Raw genomic sequence first — 25,957 nt, forward strand, 5'->3', positions numbered from 1 at the left:
AACATGGATACACAAAGGATAAATGACATTTTCCTCTGGGGTGACGTGATTTGAGCTGAGTGGAGACGGAGGTGAGCAGAGACCAACCCGCAGAATTTATTTATTTATTTTCTTAAACAAGAACTTTTCTCAAACTAAAACATATCACCGGCGATTTCCTTCTCTTTAATCCATAATAGAAGAAGCCTCTCTATTTTGTTGTCGAGCGAGGTCCGTCCCCCGGCAAGGAAAGTCTTGCCCTTAGAAGATTGCAGAGCGGTTCCGTCCATACTCACGAGCAAGGTTAACTATGCATGCGCCTCCTTCGTATTTTTTTTTTTTATTATCTCCTGCTTGGTTTCTATTGTCATCATCCTCTTGCTTCTTCCTTTACCGACACTTGCAATTTTAGAAGCCATGTCTAACAGATAAAGTTTGCAAAGTCTTCACAACATTCCTTCCTTCCGTTTTTCACTCATTTTCTCTCCTTCCTTCCATCCCGACCAGCTGTGCCATCAAGCTCGATAAAGGCGTTCGGCCAATAGCATATCGGCATTTCTGTGATTGACGTGACGCCGGCCAATAGCATCTCAGTGAGTGAGACCGAGACCGTGACCTTAATCGACCAATAGCATATCGGCATCTCCGTGACTGACTCCGTGACTGAGACCGTGACTGTAACATTGTAAGAGCAATAGCGTTCTTCGTTGCCGTGACCAGCGTCGTTAATGATTTTGTTGACGCAGCAGAGCGAAAATATCTGAACGAATACAATGGCCGGCATGTCAGATTGTTCGTAAGACGAAAGGTTTGCACGTAAGTGGGGGACAAAAAACTCCGTGGTCCACGCTCGTAAGTCGAAATGTTCGTAAAAGAGGGTGTTCGTAAACCGGTGTGTATATATATATATATATATATATATATATATATATATATATATATATATATATATATATATATATATGTGCATAGAGGTTGGTTGCATAAAGCCTAGAGAGAAAGAAGATATTCTATCATTTCACGCAACAGAAATTCAAAAAATATAAAAAATCTGGGTAATTAGCTTAGTGTAGGAGTCTAAACTCAGTTGTTGAGGGCTGGTAGCCTGTATCCAGGTGTCTTTGCTTGACATACCTGAAAGGATCAGCTCATCAACAATCTCAGCAGAAGCCTGATAAATCCTGATCATTTGAATCCGGTGTTTTGGGGAAAGAAATTTGGAAAACATGCAGGACATAGGCCCTCAAGGGCCGAGTTTGGATTCCTCTGGCTTAGTGAGTAGTGTGTTTGCTTTCGTGTTGCATTTTTGTGTGCACTGCCTAAATTGGGTTTCAATGGAGCTCAATTTGTTTTGTTTTGGGTTTATTTGTTTTTTTTTTTCAGAATTTAAAAGTCATTGGAAAAATGCAGGACATTTTGTGTTCATGCAAATAACATGCATCAGAATATATATATTTTTTTGGTCATTTCTTTTGAAAGGACGTGTTTAAATCAAATTAAATTTTTATGATGATATTTATTCACATAAAACTATGACAGAAGGGTTCTTAAAAAGCACAGAGTTTAATATAGAAGGTCTTGTAAAATTTCAAATTAATATTTGAAAATATTCAAGACACAATACATATTTGTACTGATTTTGACTTGACAAAGTTTAACGTCACTGTCAAAATGTAATGTTTAAAGGTGAGTTAAAAGTACAATTGTTGAAAGCATTTGTCTGCCTATCAATGATAAAAAAATAATTATAAAAAATAATTTGAAGACATGGCTTTCCCTAATCAAATACAGTGACATATATACAGATAGTTGTGTCAATTTAATAATCAGTGACATTTATTTCCAAAAGAAAACATAATGATTGCACCTTAGAGACTGTGAGCAACATCCAAATACAAAGCAGATTTTTTAAAAACAGGCAGTTAGAAAAATAATAATAAAAAAATACACACACAAATGACCTATCTGAACCATGTAGACCTATATGATCAACATCACAATGTACATTGCAATATACTGTGTTTGCGATTATACAGGAGCATACAATGTCTTTTTGCATTTGCTTTCTCTGTTTTATGTTTGAAGCTTTGAAAATTTTGTAGTTATTTTAATTAAACATGTGGCTTTAGCCGCACCAGCTTTTTTTCTTCTTCATGTGTAATGATTAGCATAACAGAAATAACGATGTAACATTGGTTGTGAGAATGTAAGGCTGTGGTGTCAGCAAACACAAATTCAATCAAGAACAGGTGACACAGTTTACATTTTTCTACGTGACCAAAGGAAGTGCCATTTACAGTAACTGTAAGGTAAATGGTGAATATGAACACCCACATTCTAATATTGACTCCTTAATGGTCATCAGGATAGTTCTTAGCAAGGCAGTCATTTTTTCTTATGTACTTGATGCAATATTCATCTGAGTTTGAGTTTTTTAAGACTATTTGAGTTATCTTGAACAAAAACGGCATAATTCACACTTGCTACTTTACTTGAGCAACTCAAACTGATCCATCACAGAATCATTTTTTGCAATATGCCTGACAGTCTATTATATTTTGTTTTCTGTCTCTCATAAATAACACAAGTCAAGTTGAACCACCCATCCTTATATGTACCATTTTTTTTTCGCATTAGGCTGGTGGGTAAACTATAGCCGGCTGACTTTGAGGGAGATGAAGGGTACACACTTGATTGGTCACGAGGAAAGAAGTGTGCATGCGTGTGTGTGTGTGTGTTGGGGGGGGGTCATGGCTGAGATATTGCTCAAAGAAGTCATGCTCTATATTTTAACATCTGTTTTTTTTTTTCATTATATTCCGTGTTAATTAAACATTTTAGTTCCTCAGTTTTATTCACAAACTTACGAAAGCCATTACTTAATTAAAACCATTATCAAAGGATTGGGCAAAATACTGCACAAGAATTTTCCTGATGATATTGCACTCTTTTTTTTGTGTCTGCTCTGACATGATCTCTACATGGATTCATAATGCCAAATACTTCAAATGATCCAAGGGACTTTGTTCGATTATGAAAATACAACACTTCCAGCCATATATTAAACAAAGTAAAACTTTTTGCCCTTTAACGGAAGGGGTAGGTATATTTTTTCCAATAATTTAATAAAGGTTTGACTCATTAGGTCATTTAAAAGACATGACTATACGGACTATATGCATATTTTTGTAGTATTGTAAATACAGAGTATTCAAATTCCTTTTGAAAGTGTCGATTTTTTCTGCTTTTATTCCTCAACACTATCTTTTGAGGAACTCAATTGGAGAACAAAATACAAAGGATACACATACAAATGTGTTATAATTGTATTTGTTTGCTTATTTTTAGAGACATTGATTTGGGAGTTTGTTGTTTTCATTTGCTGTTTTTCATTTGATGTTTTTAAACATTTCAATATGATTGTAGTCTTTGTTGAAAAATCTCAAATCTGAAAGTCAGCTATTTATTATTTGAATAATCAATGTCATGGAATAGACCTGGGAAACAAAACACATCGATCAGTCCATTGTTCCAACACTTTACCTTGCATAAAGAATGATGAAGTTCAAACAGTGCTATCTTGTAAGTCAGTGGCTCTCAACTGTGGTTAAAATGGGAATCGTTGTTTCCTGTTCTCACTGTTTCGCAAGCCTGCTTTTTTTTTTTTTTTAAATGATCAATAAAGTCTGTCTGTGGGGTGGGGTTTATATATCATGTAATGACCACACTATAATTATATGCGCACATTGCCATTCGAAGTTCCGTTAGTGACAACAGACATAACAAATACATGTTTGGAAAATGACCTGTCAAATATAAATACCACAATTCCCCAAATATAAGATGCACTTTTTTTTCACAAAAATGGAGACCAAAAGTATGGATGCGTCTTATAAATGGTACCTTAAAAATTATTATTATTTTTTTATTCAACGCCATTCGAGGAAGATTGATCCATCAGCCACAAATGCCGAGTTTTGACGCACAGATGTGCATTTTTATATCAGCCATATTCTTACTTACAATAATTATTATAACAAGATGAGCTAGCGGGCAATTGTCATGTGATTGTTAGCAGCAGGTGCCTGTTGCGGCTAACAGCAGTTTGTGTAGCTGAGTTTGTTACGGCATTATTTTCAATAAAAGAAGCAAGCAGACTGTCCAAGTCCGTCCTTGTTCCCACACAGCAGTAATATTAAAACGGAGAGGATCATATAAGGGTTGTGATGTCTCCAGCTGATTCAGTGAAGAGTGGCAAGGTACCATAACTTATGGGTATGAAAACAACAAATATGAAGGATTTAGACAGATGAGATTTATTCTGTTCTGCTATAGTTTTTAAATTGTTGCCAAACTCTTTGTGCATCCTTAACACAGTAACATAGAAAATACCAGACTTTGACCCCAACGTTAAGAGTGCGTGTTATACACAGGAGACCACCTGGAAACACCAGGTGCTGTACGCGTCTAGGTCGAGCCAACATTAGGTGTCTTAGGACTTAAGTCTGTGGGAACTAGAGCTCGGGTACATTGGGTCGACCACCCAAATGCCTTAAACACCCAAAATGGTTACGGAAACAGAGAAAGAAGCAACAGCAACTATCTCTTTCCTATGTCTCACCTTGAGGCAAAAAGGAGCTACTACTACTACTTATACACAGGTGTATCTTATACTGTATTTGGGGAATTGTGGAAAATATTTATCGTTACTGTACAAAATCATTTTGCTGCAGGAAAGTCCCTGATTTACGATGTTTTTGGGGAACTTAGTGTGACTATCAAGAATACAGTATGTCTAGGCCAGTGGTTCTCCAATGGGCTTCGGGTAACCCTGGGGGCACAAGAAGGAGCTCCAGGGGTAAGTTGAGATTTTAAATAAAACAAACAACCATGCAAACATCCTTTAAGAATAATATTTGAGTTCATTAATTGTTTCAGTAAAATATAAGGTCATAAAACACATTTTATGGTCATTAAGTTATTCAATTTATTTTTTTTTAAATGCCAGATTCTCCCCCATACTAGGATGATTCAACACAACTTGTCACCTGCCACCTTTTTTTTTAAACATATCTCTACCAAAAGTTTAATATTTTTCAGTGGACAAATATTTATTTGTGATTATTTCTTTTTGAGTACATGCCTGACACTTTATGTTGAATATTTTTCTATGGACACATATTTATTTATATTTATTTATTTATTCAGAACAGGTCTGGCACATTATGTATATTTTTTTGCAGACGAGTAGTTATTAATAAGTGAATAATTTTGTGAACGGATCTCAACTGCTTTTATGTTTAGTATTTTTCTGTGAAAAAATATTTGTTATTATTTATTTTTGAAAACAGGTCTTACACTTCATTGTGATTATTTTTTGTGGGCAAATATTTATTCATAAGGTGTTTCTCTCTGATAACAGATCTCTTCAAAAGAGGACACTTTATGTTGATTATTTTTTGTGGACCTATACAAATGAAGTGAAGGGTTAATGTAGCGACTAATCCAGTGGCCTTTTTAGCCGCTCAGGTGGGTGTGGGATGAGAGATGTTTTTTAAGTGCAGCGGTGAAATGGGGAGTAAATTATGTGCTCGAATCCAGACTTCCTCGTGATGTTTCCAGTTTATTTACATGTTATGTATAGCATTGAGCACTTGAGTTGTGTGGCGGCATGGTGTGGCGTTTTTCTTGCGTCCTTGCGTGGCGTCTAACGTTAGAGTTGCATAATAGTGTTGGTGTAGCCTTGCATTGCCTTTACCGATGCCCAAATGCTTTGTACTTGTTTAATGGGAACTTAGATCAAAACATATTTCACAAGGGGTACATCACGGTAAAAAGGATGAGAACCACTGGTCTAGGCCTTCACTCACCATAATCAAGATTCTGATACATACCAGTCACAATAAACATATTTGCCAAATAAAGTACATGCCCTGGGATGAATGTTAAATACTATATTCCATTATATAGGGCATTTGCCCCATCTATACATGTCGTAACAACCTCTTAGGCTTCGGTCCTAATTTATACAGTACGTGTTGGAACAACCCCTTGTCCCTACAACAAATTCTTGCACAAAGTGGCCAGGGGCAGAGCAAAACTAATGTGACGTTAGCGAACAGAAAACTCACGGAGGATTGAGAGTTGGGATAAACCAAAGCAGGCAAAAAGATAGTTCTCTCGCTCAGGCAGGGGTGCACGTCAGGCCCAGCAAGGCCTTCTGTGCGGGCCGAACATAATCCGACATCATTATTATAACTATAATAATTATAATAACCATAATGAAAATCACTTTCATTTTAAATTCATTTTTAATAAATAAATATATATATTTTTTCATTTATAAAATTATTCTCCATTTTCTGTTCTTTTCGTGTCATATTTCATCCATTTGGTTACGCTCCTTCTAGTGTTGTAGTTTTAAGTTGTAGTTTTTAGCCAATTAGAATGCAGCTAACTTGAGTCGCGAGGCAGTAATCTGCCTGCTCCTAGGGGCGCTAGGGCATTTGCTTCAACAGTTGCAGGCTTCTGCAGAAGGGCATATGGATATGTGAGCGGCCCGTCTAACTTAATAGACAGCTGTAATAGCCAATTGAGTGATAAGATCGCCATCTCGAGGCCTCACGCTGATTGTGACGTGAGTGGATGCTCACTGCTCACTGAAGGCGGTGCAATGCTCAACAAACAGGCTACGCAGTGTTGGCTTTGGCTGATTGCGTTAGAGGCGTAGCGTAGCTATTAGCTAACCTGGCCATATTTCTGACTGGAGGACCAGGGGCGTGAGCTAATACTGGCAAATAGTTCTGCTGGGAATGGCTTTTGCTTGCAAAGGATCGATTTGGTGTTTGGAGCTACACTGGATTTGCAAACTTCAATTGTTTTACCAAGGCAGCAACGAGGCACCAAAGCATGGCTACTACATTTTATGGGGTGATTATTGTGTATGCTGTAAACAGTATTTATGTAATACTTTTGCAGTATTTTGATTATTTTTAAGTCATTTTCCTCCACATTATCCTCGCAATATTCTAGCCAAGGGATGGCACACTCCAGGTAGGGTGATAACTAAGTAGCTGTGCAAATTGATATTCTGGGTGAAATTTCATCTCCTTAGAGTCTCTCCCTTTGATGTGAAATGCTTTCGGTGTAAAGATCAAAGGATTGGGCAAAATACTGCACAAGTTTTAATCCGATTTCATGGGCACATTTCACTTGGCGACAGCATCTTTCGTCTCGCTCACAATTTTTACGGAATCTTTTTCGACATGGCCTGACTCTTTTGACATAATCACTTAAAATACATTTCAAAACAACAGAGTAGAGCAGAGGTGTCAAACTCCATCCCTCGAGGGGCGATATCCTGCATTTTTTCGATAAATCTCTTTCAAACACACCTGACTGAAATGATTAGGAATAATTTCAAGATGCTGCATAGCTTGCTGATGATCTAATCATTTTTGATCCAATGTGTTGGGGAGAGAAAACCTGAATAATACCAAACTCACCCAAAACAGTGGTCCCCAACCTTTTTTTCTTTTTGTGACTGATTCATAGAAGTACTGTACATGCTTTTGGCAGATCAGCGAACATTAACTGTGTCATGTTGTGTCTGGGGTTTTTCTCTGTGGATTTAGCTTGTGGAGTTTTTGATTTATTTCGCCTTTAAATTCATGTTTGTTTCACCCGTGTCTGCTGTTTCTCTTTCTCGTTAGTTGATCTCGCCCACCTGTTGTTCACGTATCCCTGCTCCTTCCGTGTTAGCCAATCTGGTTTCCCTACGTCATGTTCTCATCCAGCTGTATAGTGTTTTCCGTAATTAGTCTTTGTGTGTTTAAGCCACAGTCTCTCTGTAGCCAATGTCGGATCATTGCACATCCTTAACCCGCTGATGTCCTTTTTGTCTATGTTCCTGACGCTGCTGTTTATTCTCCTCATACTCTCCCTAGCGTCTCGTTCTCTCCCAGTCAGCCGGCCTCAGTTTCCCATGTGTTAAGTTTTGTTTCTTGTTTATTTCCTACTTTGTCCAATTTTTTGGTCAATCGTTGATCCAGCCTTGTTTAGTATTAAACCCTCTACCGCACAATTCTTTTGTCCTCCTTCATTTTTGGGTCGCCTTCCTTCTACACCGCCACTACTCATGCAAATACGTGACATATTCGCAGGGGTTGGAGAGAAAGTGTGTGTGTGTGTGTGTGGGGGGGGGGGGGGGGGGGGTACACATTCCATAGTACTTTTTGTTTACTTTGGAAACTAAGCGCTGATTTCTTGTAAAAGAGTTTGATGGTATATATTCCTCCTTTGTGACCTACTACTGGTGGTTGGGGACATCATCTTTTTTGGGGAGCAGTTTTTACCCAGTGACCATGACTTGGCATAGAAATGTACAACCTACCGTGTTTTGCATTATCACACTGGAACATGTTGAAGCCAAAGTGTATCTCATATTTTAGGGCAACTGTCAATACTGCATGTCAACAGAACAGTATACATATACTGTAGCACAAAGAGGCAGGCATTATTCTTGCTCAAGCACATACTGGTGAACGAGAAAACCTAAGGCACAAATGGTGACATTATAAAACATTCAACTCATTTCATGATGTAGCTCTTTCATTTCAAGTGTTTCATCATTCTCATTCTCTTTGGTTTGCTCAAGAGTAAGCCCATTGTGAGACTTGTAAGCTTCCACAAACAACGAAAATTCAGACAAGCTTGTATTGCACTCTTTGTCTTCGTTCTCTTCATGTCCCCCATCCTTCCTTTTGCCTTCATCCATAGCAGGTATGCTACAATCAAAGGTGGCTGGAATCCAACCATAGGCTTCACTATGAGGACGGCGAGCTTCTTCTGTGATGTTCTTCTTTAAGTCCCTATTCCTGTTGCGTTTTGCCAGTTTGGTGACAGTACCCAGACGGTTAAAAATGTTATCCTCAGATGTGGTTTGGTGATTGGACTGACGATCACATTGTTCAGTGCTCCTTAGTCGAAGATTGTTTAATTTAATGTCAATACTCTCTTGGGAGGAGGCCTTGAAGCTGTTGGTGTCCAGACTGTTGAAGATGGCTCTGCGTTCTGGAGAAAGCATATCCATGGACACCGCACGTTGATCCAGGCCGAGTTGTCGTCTTTCCATACTGCGGATGGTGGCAGCTCGCTGCAGTTTGTCGCTGACCTCAACACTCATACGTCGCCTTGTCTCTCTCAGCTCAGCTCGCACGTTTGCTTTCCACTCTGCTGCATGGGCCTTGATTTCCCCAACCTTGTCAAAATATATGAATTACATTAGTGTTTTTGACTTCACATAAGAAAATAACCGAACAGAAGTCCCTGAAAATGGTCATAACTTAAAGTTAATGAGTGTTGTGGTTTGATTCAAACCACAATAAGGAGAATGTGTTTTAACATTGTACAACATTTGTTCTATTGTGAGTGTTTAGTAAACCTTATTTATAGTGCATTTTACGGCTTAATTCAAACTTGAATGAGTTAGCCATGGATCGCTACACCGTTCGCTACATTAAGGACAAGGCGAAGATTAGGAAGATGGCTGCCATCAACTTTGGCAATTCAGCAAATTTAGCACTTCAAATACCATTTTATTATAAAAGAAATCTAGGTAAGATATTCTCAACGGTGTCTGCTTCTCTGTCTCTTCTCCTAGGCTAGCTTTGCCTTCTTTGTATTTCTTGATTATCTCCAGGTTCATTTCCATACTCCATACATCATCCTCTTACTTCTCTCTTTAACATCACTAACAATCAATGGGACCAATGGCTAACAAATAAAGGTTGAATTAAGAACTAAAATACACAAACAATACCATATTGAATGTAAAAATACATATTACTGTTGAGTTGCAACTGAATTAATTAGAAGTTAAAACAAACATTGTACATACTAACCCAGTGTAAATGAAGCACGTGTAACATATTTAGGATGTACAGTGGCCCATCGTGTTACAGCGTCCCTGACTTACGTTTTTTTCATGTTGCGATGTGAAATACTGAGTTTTTTCATCCTATTTTTACAGTATTTTGCCGACTTTGTGACAAGTGACAAGTGTCATGACCCTGGGGGTTGGCTGTATTTGTGTTGTTTTGCCTCCATCTGCTGGCGTTTTTAGGTAATTTTCACGTATTTACTATTGCCATCAGACTGCTTCCATGCAACGCATCAGTACAATGCTGGTCTGCTATTGGTCGGCGTCTCCACACGGAGATGCTGGTCTGCTCTTGGTCGGCCTCACTCATTTCAAAATGGCGGATGGTAAAACTTTGTTCGATTGTGAGTGCTTACAAACCGTATTTATAGTGCATTTTACTGCTTAATTCAAAGTTAAATGGGTATCCGTGGGTCCCAAGATTGCTAGTGATGTTAAAGAAAGAAGTAAGAAGATGATTTGTATGGAAACGAAGCTGGGGATAGGCAATAAATACGAAGCAAGCCTAGCCTAGGCTACCCCTACTAGGGAATATGGGCGCAACAAGCGCCACTCAAAGGTAAATAAATCCTTTCTATATTTTTTTATTTATGATGTTTTCTGATTGTATTTTGGGAACAATTTTTAATATGTATGTACAATTTTGATGTTTTTACCTGGGGTTCTAAATGCATTAGCTATTTAACATAGGTTTAGATTGCCCGTGTTTTTCTCCAGCTTATTATTAGGGCCCGAGCAGCGTCCGCTGCAATATCCCTAATGTTCTTCTCCAGATTGTTATTAATAGGGCACGAGCAGCAACCGCTGTGAGGTCCTTATTATTCTTTTACTGATTATTATTATTAGGGCCCAAGCAGCTACCGCTGCGAGGACCCTCTTGTTTTTCTGCAGGTTATTATTATTATTAGGGCCCGAGCAGCTACCGCTGCAAAGGACCCTCTTGTTTTTCTCCAGATTTTTATTATTATTATTATTAGGGCCGAAATTTTGCATAGTTGTCGGGCCTGGCAAAAATTTTGATATTTTAGTGTTTCCTAAAACAATGCCCAAAAAAAAAAAAAAAAAATGGCTGTGCAGCGCTACCTAAAGTCGAAAAAGTGCAGCCAGTCACGGCCCGTTTGCCCTAGGGCTACAAAATTTTTTAGGCATGGGTAGGACCTAGAGACCTACAAAAAAGTAATACGAACCATATGCTCAGGTTGTACAGAAAAAGAGTTATGAATTTTTGAATGCACATTTTTGGCCCATTTTTGGATGTTTGCAGGTCCCGAGCTGCTCCTTGTTTTTCCTAAACGCTTGAACCAATCATCTGTAAATTTGCTGTGGTGCATTATCAGACTTAGGAGAACAAATGGGCAAAATTTCGTGAAGATCCGCTGACATATATGATGGGGACGGAGTTCCAAAATATGTATTTAACAATTCCTTCGCCACAAGTGACAAAAACCTTAATAACTCAGTTATACAAGCTTAAAAAAATCTGAAACTTTATAGAAACATGAACACTCATAACCTTAACACATCCGTCCAAAAAAATGTATTACCAGTAATTATAGTGCGACCTAATGCAAACAAAAACAATTTCAACTTTGGCATGGACCACTATCAGATTTAGGGGCAAAAATATTCAAAAAATAGTGAAGATCCCATGACGTATAAATGGGGGTGGAGCTTTAAATTATGTTTAATATTTCCTTCGCTGAGAGTGACAAACACCTTAACTCAGCTGTAACAACTTCAAAATATCTGAAACTTTGCAGGGACATTAAGAGTCAAGACCTTAATACAACTGTGATAATTTTTTAAAATTCATCTATCTTACCACTTTCGTGTACCGTGCAATGCCGTTTTTTGTAAAACCACTGAAAAATGGTCAGAAAAGCTTTGAGACATAGAATATGAATTTTCTCAATTTTTATGACTTTTTGATAAAGGGTAAGGCCTGTATGCCACCTGATATAAGTCTGATATCTCCCCAAAACAGTAAAAGTTGCTGTGATAATCTGATCTTTTCAAAACTACATATACGGGATGGTAGACCACTGGCCAACACACTTACAAGCCTGTTTTTTGTCGTAGTGCGCATGCTACCTACCGGCAGCAAAAAATATAGCAATTCCTTCAGTTTTTTATGTACTCTGCTGAGCCTGTTGAAGTGATATTGCTTAAATAATGTCTGACAAGCCTTTAGACACGCCAATGCCCTCCAGAAAATACTACAATGTTTCTATAATGTTGCATGGCCTATACGACAGCGCAACATCACACAACTGTAACAATTAAAACTGCTCTAACTCAATCCACATAAACCCACCTTCTCTAAATTTCAAATATTTGATAGGGGTTCTGTACTAGTCATCTACAAACTCATTTTTCATCGTAGTGCGAGCACCAACATGTGCAGGAAAATAATATAACATCTTTTTTAAGTTTTCCATTTACTTTGTTGAGCCGGTTCATCATACGTAATAAAAAAATGACATTTTCTAAAACGTTGACTTCAAATGTTCACTTACCCCAACGTGCGTGCGTTTACCCAAACATGTTCATACTCCAACTTGTTCATACCTTAACGTGCACGGGTCTGTGAGGGCCCTTTATAACTGCTTGCAGGTCTAGGTCACACTTGATTTTTGTTTTGAATTAATATGTTGTGGCGGACACTAGGACCATGTCTCTCACCCAGTAGGCATGTCGCTATGATCCTTTGATGCTTTGAACCTGTTGGCTCTGTCTTTGCTGTTTTGGACTGTTTTGGACTTTGTTGTATCAGTTTTGTGATGGCAGGCGAAGAAACCACACGTGACGAGGCGAAGAAACCACACGTTGCTGTGCTAGTGGAGATCTTTAATCTTCGCATGCCATCACAAAACTGATACAACAAAGTCCAAAACAGCAAAGACAAAGCCAACAGGTTCAAAGCATCAAAGGATCATAGCGACATGCCTATTGGGTGAGAGACATTGTCCTAGTGTCCGGCACAATGTGTTACGAGTTAGTGCGTTAGTTTGACGTGCGCGCAAGAGAGGGGGGAGTGTGTGAGAGTCGCGCTGAAAAAAAAAAAGTTTGACCACGCATTATTCTTCCATTTTCTGCTATTTTTTTCACCGGCTTCATGGTGAATGGGACCCGTGTACAGTCACCTTCGGAGACCCGAGAAGCCCTTTTTAAGGCTTATGCAATGAAGTGTTATCCAAGCAATCTTTCCACAAACGGAGCATGGTTTATTTCCGGAAGTTTAGAAAACATTTTTTCTTTCTTCAACTGCCCGAGTTGATGATCCCCGCACGGGCATGCGTAGTTTGACTCCCCAAGGAATGTGTGACACTGCACGGCGCATCACAACGGACTGGAGACGCACGCAGTGGGCGCGGGTGTGCGGAGTCATTGCGGACCACAGCGGAGCGGAGACGCGTGCAGTGAAATTGGAGGGTTAGTGCTGGGTATTTTGGATTAAAAGTGTATTGCGATTTATATTGCAATATATCGGGCAATGTGTTGAGTTGTGTGCTCTCATTGCACATCCTAGTTGTGAAACTGTTCATTTTGTTAAGTCCTGACTCTTTACGTTAATTTTTTTTTTTTTTTTTTAGGCAGCTGAGTGAAGAGCGTGATAAAGCCGACAGAAAGAGTTGACCTGCACATGTAACAAACATTATTGTGACTAATGTAATTAATACAAAAATAAGTCATCGTCATTTACAGTGATCCTTCTTTCGGCAGTGTGTCTGCACAAAACTTTCCTGAGATGGATGATGAAGCTGCAAACGCAACACAATGTTGACAAAAAAAAGTTTATAAATTAAAAATGACTGAAAATCCCAGAAAGAAATGTTTAGAGTACACATTTTTTTCAGAAGCCACACATCATTGACATCTATGAGCACACATTAAACTTTTTTTTTTTTAGAGGACTATGTCCAGATTTTTTTTTTTTCAAGCATGCTCTTGACACTGTTAATATATCCCCGGCAGTTGATAATACCAGTGGTTGGCTGTCAGGGCCAACAAGGCCTTCTCTGTTGGCCTAAAATAACGTGACATTATCATAACTATAATAAACTATAATAATTATAATAACTATAAGACAAATAAATAAAAGTCCATTTCATTTTACTAAATGTATGTATTTTATATATAAAATTATTCTCCATAGCCTGTTCTTTTTGTGTCATATTATATCCATTTATTTACGCTCCTTCCAGTGCTGTAGTTTTATGCTAGATGTTTTAGCCAATTAGAATTCAGCTAATTTGTGTTGCCAGGCTGTATCAAATTTGCCTTTGCCAAGATCCAGGGCATTCGCATCACCAGCCGCGGGCTTCTGCGCAAGCGCAGATGGATATGTAAATAGACGCTATTAGACAGCTGCCATAGCAAATTGAGTCATAAGATCACCATCAAGAATTCTCATGTTGAACGTGACGTGACTGGACGCTCACTGTGGGGAGGCGGTGCGATATTGACGTTGGGAGTTGTTAAATAAAGTTAAAAAAAAAAAAAAAAACAAGTTGCTCAACCATGAGCTAACGGTTAGCTTATGGTTGAGCGACCATTGAGCGTACGTCAAAGCCAGACCCGCGGACATTTAGCAGAAAATTCAAGTCTACTCGCTTTTTTTTAAAAACCCACAATAGCTGAAGAAAAGCAAAACAGAAATTGGACCAACGTGACTTTCAGCATCAATGCCCATGTCAATAGAAAAGGATGTATTATTGGAAATGAAACACAGAAATTTTGCAAGCAAGTCATAGAAGTCCTTCTGATGAAAGAAAGAAGAATGGATTTTGTATTGAAATAAGTGGGGGACAAGTGTTTTGTTGAGTGAAGCATTAGATTTATTTATTTGTTCATTTTTAATATGTATTCGTAATTTTATTTTATTCATATTCAATTAGTGATAAAGAAATATAATGGTGTTCTTATATTAAAGAACCTTGTGTCATCACTGTGTTCCAGCCCTCCACTGTCCTCCACACCGCCTCTCGTTCCATCCAGCTGTTTTGTGTTTGTGTAATTTTTCTACTGTCAAGTCCCAGTTTAGTTAGTTTGGGTCATTGTCGAATGTCTATGTTTAACATCGTTGTTTTTGCTGTCCGCAGTACTTGTGCCAGTTCCGTGAATTCCCAGTCTCGCTGTCGTTGTTCCCTCCTAAGAGTTTTGTTTTGTTTTGTATTTCTGTTGTTACTTATGATGGTTGTTACTTTTTCATGTTTCGTCCAAGCTTCTGTGAGTAATACATCTTTTTATTGAGCTCATCTCATTCTGAATTCCCTGAATTTTGGTTTAATCTTCCCGCACCCGTCGCCAACATGCCACGCCGACATGACACTGGTGGGCTTCATAAAGGTTTGTCGAAAAATAATTTAAAATTATTATTAATTATTTTAAGTACCGGCATTATCATGTATAATGATGTTTCAATTTTTGATGCAGGCGTATTGATGTTTAAATGCGCCAGAAAATACCCTGTATAGCCCAGTAATGCGTACATGTGCTTCTGAGGGGTCGAATCACTGAAAGCCTAAGTGTGAAATGCATGGACCGCCACAAGACAGTACTCTTTCAGATGGCACTCATGTGGCAGGAATTAAGAGGTAGCACTTTGCCACACTAGCCAGCACAGTATACTGATGTCAGTGCTCTTTAATTGTAAATGAAACAGACCTGTGACATCACTTGCGTTGGTGAAAAAAATACAGCAAAAACCAAGGAGAAATCTCTTGTTATAATTTATCAATTACAATTAAACCTTGAGATACGGTCACTTCTATACAGTTTATTTGCTTCATATTACAAAAGTTACTTATAAATAAGCATATAAAAGAAACATAATGAAATAAAACAAAAAAAAACTTGAAATCTCAAAATTCCTATTGTAATTAAACGCGACATGAGATTATACTGCTCATTTAATATGGCGACTTGGACATTATTGCGCTTCTCAGTGAAGGAATGTAGTTTCACATAGGTTGATTGGCAAGTAAAATTCAGAGCAACTTTCTGTAGAGCCAGCCCGGGAGGTCAACACCTAATGCAATCATTTGTCTTTGTGATACAATCAGTAAAACAAAGAAAGTATCAATAGGGCACAAATTATAATACGTATTGAGGACTAGACAGTCAGAGACTTACTGGCGGCAATAACAAAAGAGACGGGCGCCATAAAAGATAGGAGTGGGGATAAAGTTCTCCAGAACGCACTGTTCGATGCTCAACCTCGAACACACAGATGTGATTGGCGTCCACAGGTCTGGGCCCTTGGGGGCACACACACACACACATACAGGCGCAAACAATAAAAATACTGAAATATTGTACCTTATGATATGGAGTTAGAAGATCAGATGAATGTAACAATAAAAGTCAGGACTATATAATGGTGTAAAACACAGGTGTCAAACTCCAGTCCTCGAGGGCCGGTATCCTACCTGTTTTCAAATCTTTTCCCTCAAAAACACCTGATTCAAATGATTGGGATCATTTTAAAGCTCTTGCAGAGCCTGCTAATGAGCTAATCATTTGAATCAGGTGTGTTGGGGAAAGAAAACTGGAAAACATGCAGGATGCCGGCCCTCGAGGACTGGAGTTCGACACCTATGGTGTAAAAAGAAGAACTTTTCTAATATGTACTTGAGTATGTCCAAAAGCGTCTACACAGTTGTTGAAACGTCTGAATTGGAATCCTCCAACCGAAAGGGGGCAGCAGAGGACAGGAAACAACCCAACATGATGACATGGACCGGCGACAACCCCAATTCGGTGGACCGGCAAATATAAAAGAGGGTGGCGGGTGAGGAACCGGCATCATTCTCACCATGACACGGGAATGATCTAGAGATCTCTGTTTTGGACAATTGGCTTGTAAACTGCATTAGACAATTTGGTAATAACAAATCTTCGAAGTGTTGTTGACGCGATGAACGTGTGCATGTGTGTTTATCCCAGCTCATACCCAAACGCGCAGGAATCTTTCACAAAGGTATGTAAAAAATATACTATTATTCGATTGGGCCCGCAATCAAAACTACGAACAAATGTGAACGATCCAACATCAGGAAAACATATTGGAACTGTCAGAGAAACCTCTAAAAGAAGACTAGGACAAGCCTAGCTGCTAAGCAGCAAAAAGAGTAACTCAGACCAGCCAAGACTGACTTTTCTCTGCCAAGGCAAAGGGAGAAGAGCTTGGCGTACGAAGTCATGCATTGCCAATAGCACTTATTCGTCGCTCAAGCGTCCCTGCCTGCTTTTTATTCATTCATCAAAGCATTGCACATTACAAGACATAACAAAAAGAGCTAGTTGGGTGCCACCAACAGCTGGGCCAAGGTCCAGCTCACACTTTCCTGCGTCAACAGTTTTATCGGACTGGGGCGAGATGAACAAGGAATGCATAGGTGGATAGCAATGCACACTATTCTAGACAAGAAATAAGCACATAATGATAACAACCTAATATATGATTCCCTTCACAGGAACTTACTACGGATGAGTTGTACACTGTGTGGAAGCCCAAGATATGGCTACAATTGCAGAAACAAAGGAAATGCTAACATTGTATTTAAAGATTTCATTTTCTGCTGTTTGCCCTCCTCCTCTGCCACCACTTTTTCTTTGGAACCTGGCCTCACTTGAAAAGCAATGTATTGTAACATTTAACGTGATCTTTTTGAAAGGCTTGGAATTATTTACATGTAAAACATGATTCATAACATGACAAAAATCATGAAATGAAAACCACTCCTGAGCGGATTGATTTAAAAAAATAACACCTAAATACTAAAGGAGCTCCAAAACCGATACAAAATGGCTACGCTTGTAACTTGATCTGCTCGTATGACGGGCAATCTAAATCTATGTTAATTAGTTAATGCGTGCAACGCGTGCAAAAACCTTAGGTAAAAACATCACGACTTTATACACATATTAAAAATGAGTAACATAATCTACTGTACAGTTAAATTAAATAACATATACAAAGGAAAAATGACATTTACCTTTGGGGCGACGTGACTTGAGCTGGGTGGAGGCGGAGGGGAGCAGAGACCAACCCACAGAATTTATTTATTTATTTTCTTAAACGGGAACTTTTCTCAAAACTAGAACATATCACTGGCGATTTCCTTCTCTTTAATTCATAATAGAAGAAGCCTCTCAATTTTGTTGTCGATCGAGGTCCGTCCCCCGGCAAGGAAAGTCTTGCCCTTAGAAGATTGCCGAGCGGTTACGGCCATACTCACAAGCAAGGTTAACCATGCGTGCGCCTCCTTCGTATTTTTTTTTTTATTATCTCCTGCTTCGTTTCTATTGTCATCATCCTCTTACTTCTTCCTTTACCGCCACTTGCAATTTTAGAAGCCATTGTCTAACAGATAAAGTTTGCAAAGTCTTCACAACATTCCTTCCTTCCGTTTTTCACTCATTTTCTCTCCTTCCTTCCATCCCGACCAGCTGTGCCATCAAGCTAGATAAAGGCGTTCGGCCAATAGCATATCGGCATTTCTGTGATTGACGTGACGCCGGCCAATAGCATCTCAGTGAGTGAGACCGACCGTGACCTTAATCGACCAATAGCATATCGGCATCTCCGTGACTGACACCGTGACTGAGACAGTGACTGTGACATTGTAAGAGCAATAGCGTTCAACGTTGCCGTGACCAGCGTGGTCTTTTGATTTTGATGACGCATCAGAGTGAAAATATCTGAACTAATACAATGGCCGGCATTTCAGATTGTTCGTAAGTTGAAAGGTTTGCACGTAAGTGGGGGACAAAAAACTCTGTGGTCCACGCTCGTAAGTCGAAATGTTCGTAAAAGAGGGTGTTCGTAAACCGGGGGCCAACTGTATATACATATATATATATATATATATATATATATATATATATATATACAGTCAGCCCCCTGCTTACGAGCATCCTGATTTGCGAACATTCCGCCTTACGAGCGTGGATCAGGGAGAATTTTGTCCTCCGCTTACGAGCAAACCTCTCGTCTTGCGAGCATTCCGTCAAACCAGCCATTGAGTATGTAGAAATGTTCTCGCCTAACTGCGTCAATATATTCAGCAGTTGCGTCATCTACAATCATTAATAGATACTTATGGCGGTAACGTGAACGCTATTGGTCTTACAATCTCACACTGACTGTCTCACTCACGGTGTCTAAATATATTACCATTTAAGTGTAGTGTTTGTACAGCTAAAGGGAAAAACAGCTGACATGAAATTCAATGTGCCGATTGCAGGACAAAGAATTGTCATTGGTTTAAATGTGTGTTTTTTTTTTAATTAATTGTCAATACATTCCAACCGTTTAAAAAAAAGTGCGAATAATTATCAGTCAGTCAAGGAGACGCCAATATGCTATTGGTCGATTAAGGTCACCCGGTCTCACTCACGGAGATGCTATTGGCCGGCGTCACACGTCAATCACAGAAATGCCGATATGCTATTGGCCGAACGCCTTTATCTAGCTTGATGGGACAGGATGGAAGGAAGTAGACAAAATGAGTGAAAAACGGAATGTTTTGAAGACTTTGCAAACTTTATCTGTTAGACATAGCTTCTAAAATTACTAGCAGCGGTAAAGGAAGAAATAAGAGGATGATGTTTTAGTATCTCCGTGATTTGCACCATGACTGAAAGAGTTACTGTAACACTGTAAGACCAATAGCCTATATGCGTTGCTGTATTAACTCAAGAGGTTAATCTCTGCACCCTATTACGGGTGATGATACAGCGCCATATAATGGTTGCTAGACAAGATTGCATGTCAGGTTAGTCGGCGATCTCCCGATATGCATTGGGACAGCGTCACTGTTGCAACTTTGTGAGTTGTAACCAAAGGTGAACTGACGCTCGAACAAGCCATAAGTGTGCTGCCTAGTAAATGCAACACACACAGCCACCTCTCCGCTTCCACCGTGCTCAATTCACGTCGGGAAAAACAGTTGACATGAAATTAAGTGTGCCGATTGCAGGACAAAAAATCGTCACAGATTTAAATGTGTTTTAATCAATAAGATGTCAATACATTCCAACCGTTTAAAAAAAAAGTGCAAATAATTATCAGTCAGTCAAGGAGACGCCAATATGCTATTGGTCGATTAAGGTCACCCGGTCTCACTCACGGAGATGCTATTGGCCGGTGTCACACGTCAATCACAGAAGTGCCGATATGCTATTGGCCGAACGCCTTTATCTAGCTTGATGGCACAGCTGGTTGGGATGGAAGGAAGTAGAGAAAACCCTGACTGAAAAAGTTACTTTGACACTGTAAGACCAATAGCATATCTGATTTACCGTATTGACTTAGAGCATTCATCTCTGCTCATCTCTGCTTATCTCAGCACAAGTCACATCTTTCCAAAGGTAAAAGTCATTTATCCTTTGTATTTGTTATTTAATGCAACTGTACAGTAGATTATGTCACTTAATATTAATTTATGTATACAGCGTGATGATTTTACCTAAGGCTTCTGCGCGCGTTGCACGCACTCACGAATTAACATGGGTTTGGATTGCCCGCTATACGAGCAATTCGAGATACGAGCGTAGCCGCTGAACGGATTAAGTTCGTAACCCGGGGGCCCACTGTATATATATATATATATATACAGTCGGCCCCCGGCTTACGAGCACCCTGATTTACGAACAATTCGCCTTACGAGCGTGGATCAGGGAGATATTTGTCCTCCGCTTACGAACAAACCTCTCGCCTTACGAGCAATTCGACATGCCGAGCAATTCGACATGCCAGCCATTGAGTATGTAGAATTGTTCTCGTTTAATTGCGTCAATAAAATCAACAGTAGCGAAATCATCAATCATCAGTTGATACTTGTGGCAGTAACGTGAACGCTATTGGTCTTACAACGTCACACTAACTGTCTCACTCACGGTGTCTAAATATATATTACCGTTTAAGTGTAGTGTTTGTACAGCTAAAGGGAAAAACAGCTGACATGAAATTAAATGTGCCGATTGCAGGACAAAGAATTGTCATTGGTTTAAATGTGTGTTTTTTTAAAATTAATTGTCAATACATTCCAACCGTTTAAAAAAAAAAGTGCGAAAAATTATCAGTCAGTCACGGAGATGCGAATATGCTATTGGTCGATTAAGGTCACCCGGTCTCACTCACGGAGATGCTATTGGCCGGCGTCACACGTCAATCACAGAAATGCCGATATGCTATTGGCCGAACGCCTTTATCTAGCTTGAAGGGACAGGATGGAAGGAAGCAGAGAAAATTAGTGAAAAACGGAATGTTGTGAAGACTTTGCAAACTTTATCTGTTAGACATAGCTTCTAAAATTACTAGCAGCGGTAAAGAAAGAAATAAGAGGATGATGTTTTAGTATCTGCGTGATTTGCACCCTGACTGAAAGAGTTACTGTAACACTGTAAGACCAATAGCATATCCATCGCCGTGTTAATATTGAGCGTTGGACTCTGCCCCCTATGCTTACACCCAGCTCAAGTCTCGTCGTTTCAAAGGTAAAAGCTATTTATCCAATGTATTTATTATAAAATGCAAGTGTGCAGCAGATTATGTCACTCAATTTTAATATATGTATACAGTGTGTCGTTTTTACCTAAGACTTCTGCGCGCGATGCACGCATTCACGAATTAACATGGGTTTGGATTGCCCGCTATACGAGCAATTCGAGACACGAGCGTAGCCGCTGAACGGATTAAGTTCGTAACCCGGGGGCCCACTGTATATATATATATATATATATATATATATATATATATATATATATATATATATATATATATATATATATATATATATACATACACACACACTTGCACTTACGTGCAAACCTTTCAACTTACGAACAACCTGAAAGTACATTATATAGTACTGTATTAATGAAATAACAAAGTAATATTAGTTAATAACTATGTTAAGAATTTTTCAAGCGTTAGAGTTCTGGCCTTTTTTTTATCTTATTTTGAAATGTATGCTTTTAATTTTTCGGGTCGCGTTGCATTTCCGTTTCCTGTTTTACGTTCTCTGTGCGTCATTCGGCTCGTTACGGTGACGTAGTGAATGACAACGTAAGCTCATATTTATAGTTTATCATTTATGTTGATAACGCACGCTACTGCCTATGTTTAGTAAGTGATGAGTGTTTATTCTGTTTATGTGTTCGTTTGTGTAGAGGTTGCGCTTTATAGTTAGTAATTGTTGTTAGTTGTTACCCGCTAATGTGGGCTAAAAATACAGTAAATTCATAGATTATAGTTCGGCAAGTGTTTATATGTTAGTTGGCTGACTTTAAGATTGTTGTTGATTTATTATTCATCAGATACTACATGATACACATACATGAGCCAAAATAAATGTGAAGTTCAACGTGATGACTTGCGTACTCTTTCACCGGAGTCTTGTTGCAGATAACCAGTCCTGAGAACAATTTCTCAACAAACTAAGTAATATTAGTGATTTAATGAATATACAATAATGTTAATAAGGATAATGTAATGTTAAATAATAGGAGAAAGGAAATAAAATAGGCAAAAAATACAAAAAAAAAGAAAAAAAGGATGGTTTATGGTTACTGCGTCTATATTGGGGTGTACATAGAAATCTAGGAACTGATACCCTACTTCGCGGGTTTCAGATTTCGCGGGGGTTGACAGCCCCCATTAACCGCGAAGTAGGGGGATCACTATATATATCCAACTACCGGCCAATCACCTGTTTCAGCACAACATGGAAGGCTCTGTCAGGCATCATTGTGGCAAAAATGAGTAGGCATGTGGCTCAATACATAAGCAAGGCACAGAAAGGATTTGGCAGTTACACCAGGGGAGCCAAGAACCGGCTACTGGTTGATAGAGCTGTCGCCCGAGACTGTAACAAGAGACAACCAACCTGTGCACTGCCTGGATTGACTCCAAGACAGCCTTCGAATTAATGCCCCACACATGGATAGTGGAATGTCTGGAATTGTATAAGATCAACAGGAACCTAAGGACCTTTATCCAGATCTTAATGGAAAGGTGGAAGACAACAAGAGGCCAATTCAAAGCCCATTGCCCAAGTCAACATCAAGGGCAGCCTATATGTACCAAGGGGATGCGCTATCACAACTGCTGTTCTGCATAGGCCTGAACCCCCTCAGTCAGATCATACCTTGGCATCCCACAGGCTAATGGAAACCATGAAGCGGTCACAAGGAAGTCAACCACAGCCAAATACCTCCAGAGAGTAAGGCAGGTCCTGAGAAGCCAGTTGAATGATAAGAACAAAGTCCAGGTACTACAAGTCATCAGATACCCCGCTGGCATCATAAACTGGCCAAAGGAGCAGATAAAAGCCACAGATGTCAAGACTAGAAAGCTGTATAATGCAGGACTGACAGACAGCACAGCGGCACTAATCATGGCAGGATTTTTTTCAATAAATTTGGGTCAAATATGGCTCATGAATCAAGTCGCTTAGTTAATGTTGACTGGGCAGCCATGGCTCAGGCAGTAGAGGGGGTTGTCCAGTAACCAAAGGGTCGGTTGTTCGATCCCCGCACTGTCAGAGTCACGTACTGTTGTGTCCTTGGCCAAGACACTACATCCACCTTGCCTCCGGTGGTTCGTGAGAGGGGCCGGTATGGCATGGTATGGCAGCTGTGGATACGCAACGTACTTTACCACCAAATGTCTTACAGTGTGGTATTGCTGTGCTTTGTAAAGCGCCTTGGTTTTTGTGAAAGGAGCTATATAAATGTTAGCATTATCATTATTATTATAACTATTATGAAAGCTTTTATCAGGAACTAGGTTTGAAAATTATCTGGTCAAGAGTAGGGCCAACTATGGTCATAATATTTGATTCATAGTTCGGCTTCTTGTGGCCCACATTGTGGATACCAAATGTGGCCTACTAAACCACCATAATTCAAAGGGCATGACCAATTTTGTGAAATGGGTACATTGTACCTGCAAATACATCTGAATACATTTGGTTAGAAACCTTTGACTGCACACCAACTCAGACTTCTTCCCTGCTAGAGAAGTCCCTCATGTTAGTTTCTGCAACAGAGGATCGGACCACAAGGGTCCCTGCCGTCAACCACCAAAAACTCACATTGCTCCAAACCCACTTGTGCTCTCCCAGTAGTGATCAACCTAGCTGACTGGGTGATATTATGCATCTTACTTTTAATTGGTAAGAGGTTTTTTTTCAATGGTCTTCCACTCTTACAGAGGACAAGTCTGTCAAATTCAAATGAAGACCACCCCTTTTCATTCCTGTGTTGCACGATAATAATAATAATAATAATAATAATAATAATAATAATAATAATAATTCTAAACCAATTCAAAACTGCTCTGAAAGATGTAAAAGGTGTGAGTATATACCTCTTCTTTGGTCTTTTTGGATAGCACCCTCAACCAGTCACCAATCATGTTCAGCACTGCAGCAAAATACGCCAGACCACCCAGGATCCAAAACCATACCAGTGGTCTATACCACTTGCGGTACTCAATCCTCCGATTTCCACCTGAGGGGAAAAAATGCCATCAATTAATCAAGTGACTCATCTATCCATTTCCATTACTGCTTGTCCTCATTAGCGTTGTATGTGACAGGAACCAACCCTAGACTGACTTTGCACAGGTACAATCTGAATTGATATTTGATTAGTATTGCCCACTTCTGCTCTGTTCCTCTGACCATGGTTAAATCCATAGGGAAAGACTGTTCTTCAAAAGACTGGTACGGCAACCCAAGCTGTGTGTTGATGCGAGTTCAACTTTGTTTACTCAGAAAATGTCTGCCACGCACACCAGCTCAGGCTCCTTCCCTACCAGAGGTGACATTCCATGTCCCTAGAGCTAGCTTCTGCAGCTGAGGATCAGATCACCAAGGTCCTCGCCCTTGGCTGCTGCCCAGCTCACACACATGACCCCTGTGGCCCCGCCTACAGGGGGTGAGCCCATGGCAAAGGGGACCCTCGTTACCTTTTCAGGCTGTACCTGGATGGGCCCCATGGGTACAGGCTTGACCACCTGTGACCCATGTCCAGGAAAACGAAGATTAACGATTCGCTACATTTTGTGAGGACAAGCAGTTTGGAAAATGCATGGATTACAAATATTCCTCGGGGTGAGATGTCACTGATGCCCACACCATAACTATTTAATCAAAAGAATTTTAGACATTGCAATTAATTTAGCTTCCTTTTGGTTTGCAATAGAAAATGTTTTACCTGCCACAAAGTCTCCAATTCCAACAGTTGTCAAAGTGATGACGACAAAATATGTAGACTCCAGAGCTGTCCAACCTTCAATGTATTTGAAGATCACAGCTGGGATGGTCACAAAAAGGATGCAGCCGGCCAGGATGAAGAGCAGAGTGGACGTTATTCTGATTTTCGTTTGACTAATTTGGTGATGCTTGTTCCGTCAAGGAGAAATCACACACAGATGCACATGCACATACACACACAAAAATTAATACAGTACATTACAAATGAACTTACAATGCTTTTTTAGACATCACCCAGATGGTGGCATGTCTAGGTTCATGACACAACCACTTAGTTATCACACTACTAGAGTTGTGCCATCACACTAAAATACTGTGAAAATGATGTGAAAAAAAATGACCCTTTTTTTTTAAATACTGCGCAAGGGTTAAAGTGATACATGCACCAATAGGAGGATTCACAATTGTGCATTTAGTGTTTCTTTGTCCCACCACTACTCTTGTCTAGTGCAGGGCGATAAAGCAGCATGCCATTTTATATCATGATAAAGATTTACAATGAGATATGAAATAGAGTATTTTCACTTTTCTTCAGCATATGTATAATGTTATACAACACACTGACTGCTTACATTTTCAGTCTCAAATGAGAAACGCATCCAGCACTTTTTTTTATATGAAATTCAATTAATCAATCAATCAAATTTGATTAGTATAGCCCTAAATCACCGAAGTCTCAAACGGCTCCACAGATGAAAAGAGGTCATGTCGAGACTTCTTTCGAAAAAAGAAGTCATACAGACACATC

General features: G+C 39.4%; 1 protein-coding gene and 1 long non-coding RNA gene across 5 annotated transcripts in view; one reads left to right on the forward strand and one right to left on the reverse strand.

Annotated features, from left to right (window-relative positions):
* Positions 1–1,523: 1,523 nt before the first annotated feature.
* The window catches only part of kcnk10a (potassium channel, subfamily K, member 10a), a 50,064-nt gene continuing 25,630 nt past the window's right edge, over positions 1,524–25,957 (reverse strand). For 3 of the 4 annotated variants that reach the window (XM_088403015.1, XM_088403014.1, XM_088403016.1), the window contains 3 exons: positions 25,151–25,337; positions 24,300–24,442; positions 1,524–9,238 (listed from right to left, as the gene is read on the reverse strand). In XM_088403015.1, coding sequence (XP_088259141.1) covers positions 8,564–9,238; positions 24,300–24,442; positions 25,151–25,337 — 1,005 coding nt within the window. In that variant the 3' untranslated portion in view covers positions 1,524–8,563. Of the gene's footprint in view, positions 9,239–15,606; positions 16,180–24,299; positions 24,443–25,150; positions 25,338–25,957 lie in introns of those variants that run through there. The other variant, XM_088403017.1, reaches the window with a different exon arrangement.
* Positions 12,881–13,999, forward strand: LOC148407523 (uncharacterized). Its single transcript, XR_015863770.1, has 3 exons — positions 12,881–13,351; positions 13,513–13,564; positions 13,643–13,999. It is a non-coding gene; the product is annotated as an uncharacterized LOC148407523 (long non-coding RNA).

Source organism: Hippichthys cyanospilos, chromosome 20, assembly GCF_059441005.1.
Source record: "Hippichthys cyanospilos isolate Australia breed blue-spotted pipefish chromosome 20, RoL_Hcya_1.0, whole genome shotgun sequence".
NCBI lineage: Eukaryota > Metazoa > Chordata > Actinopteri > Syngnathiformes > Syngnathidae > Hippichthys > Hippichthys cyanospilos.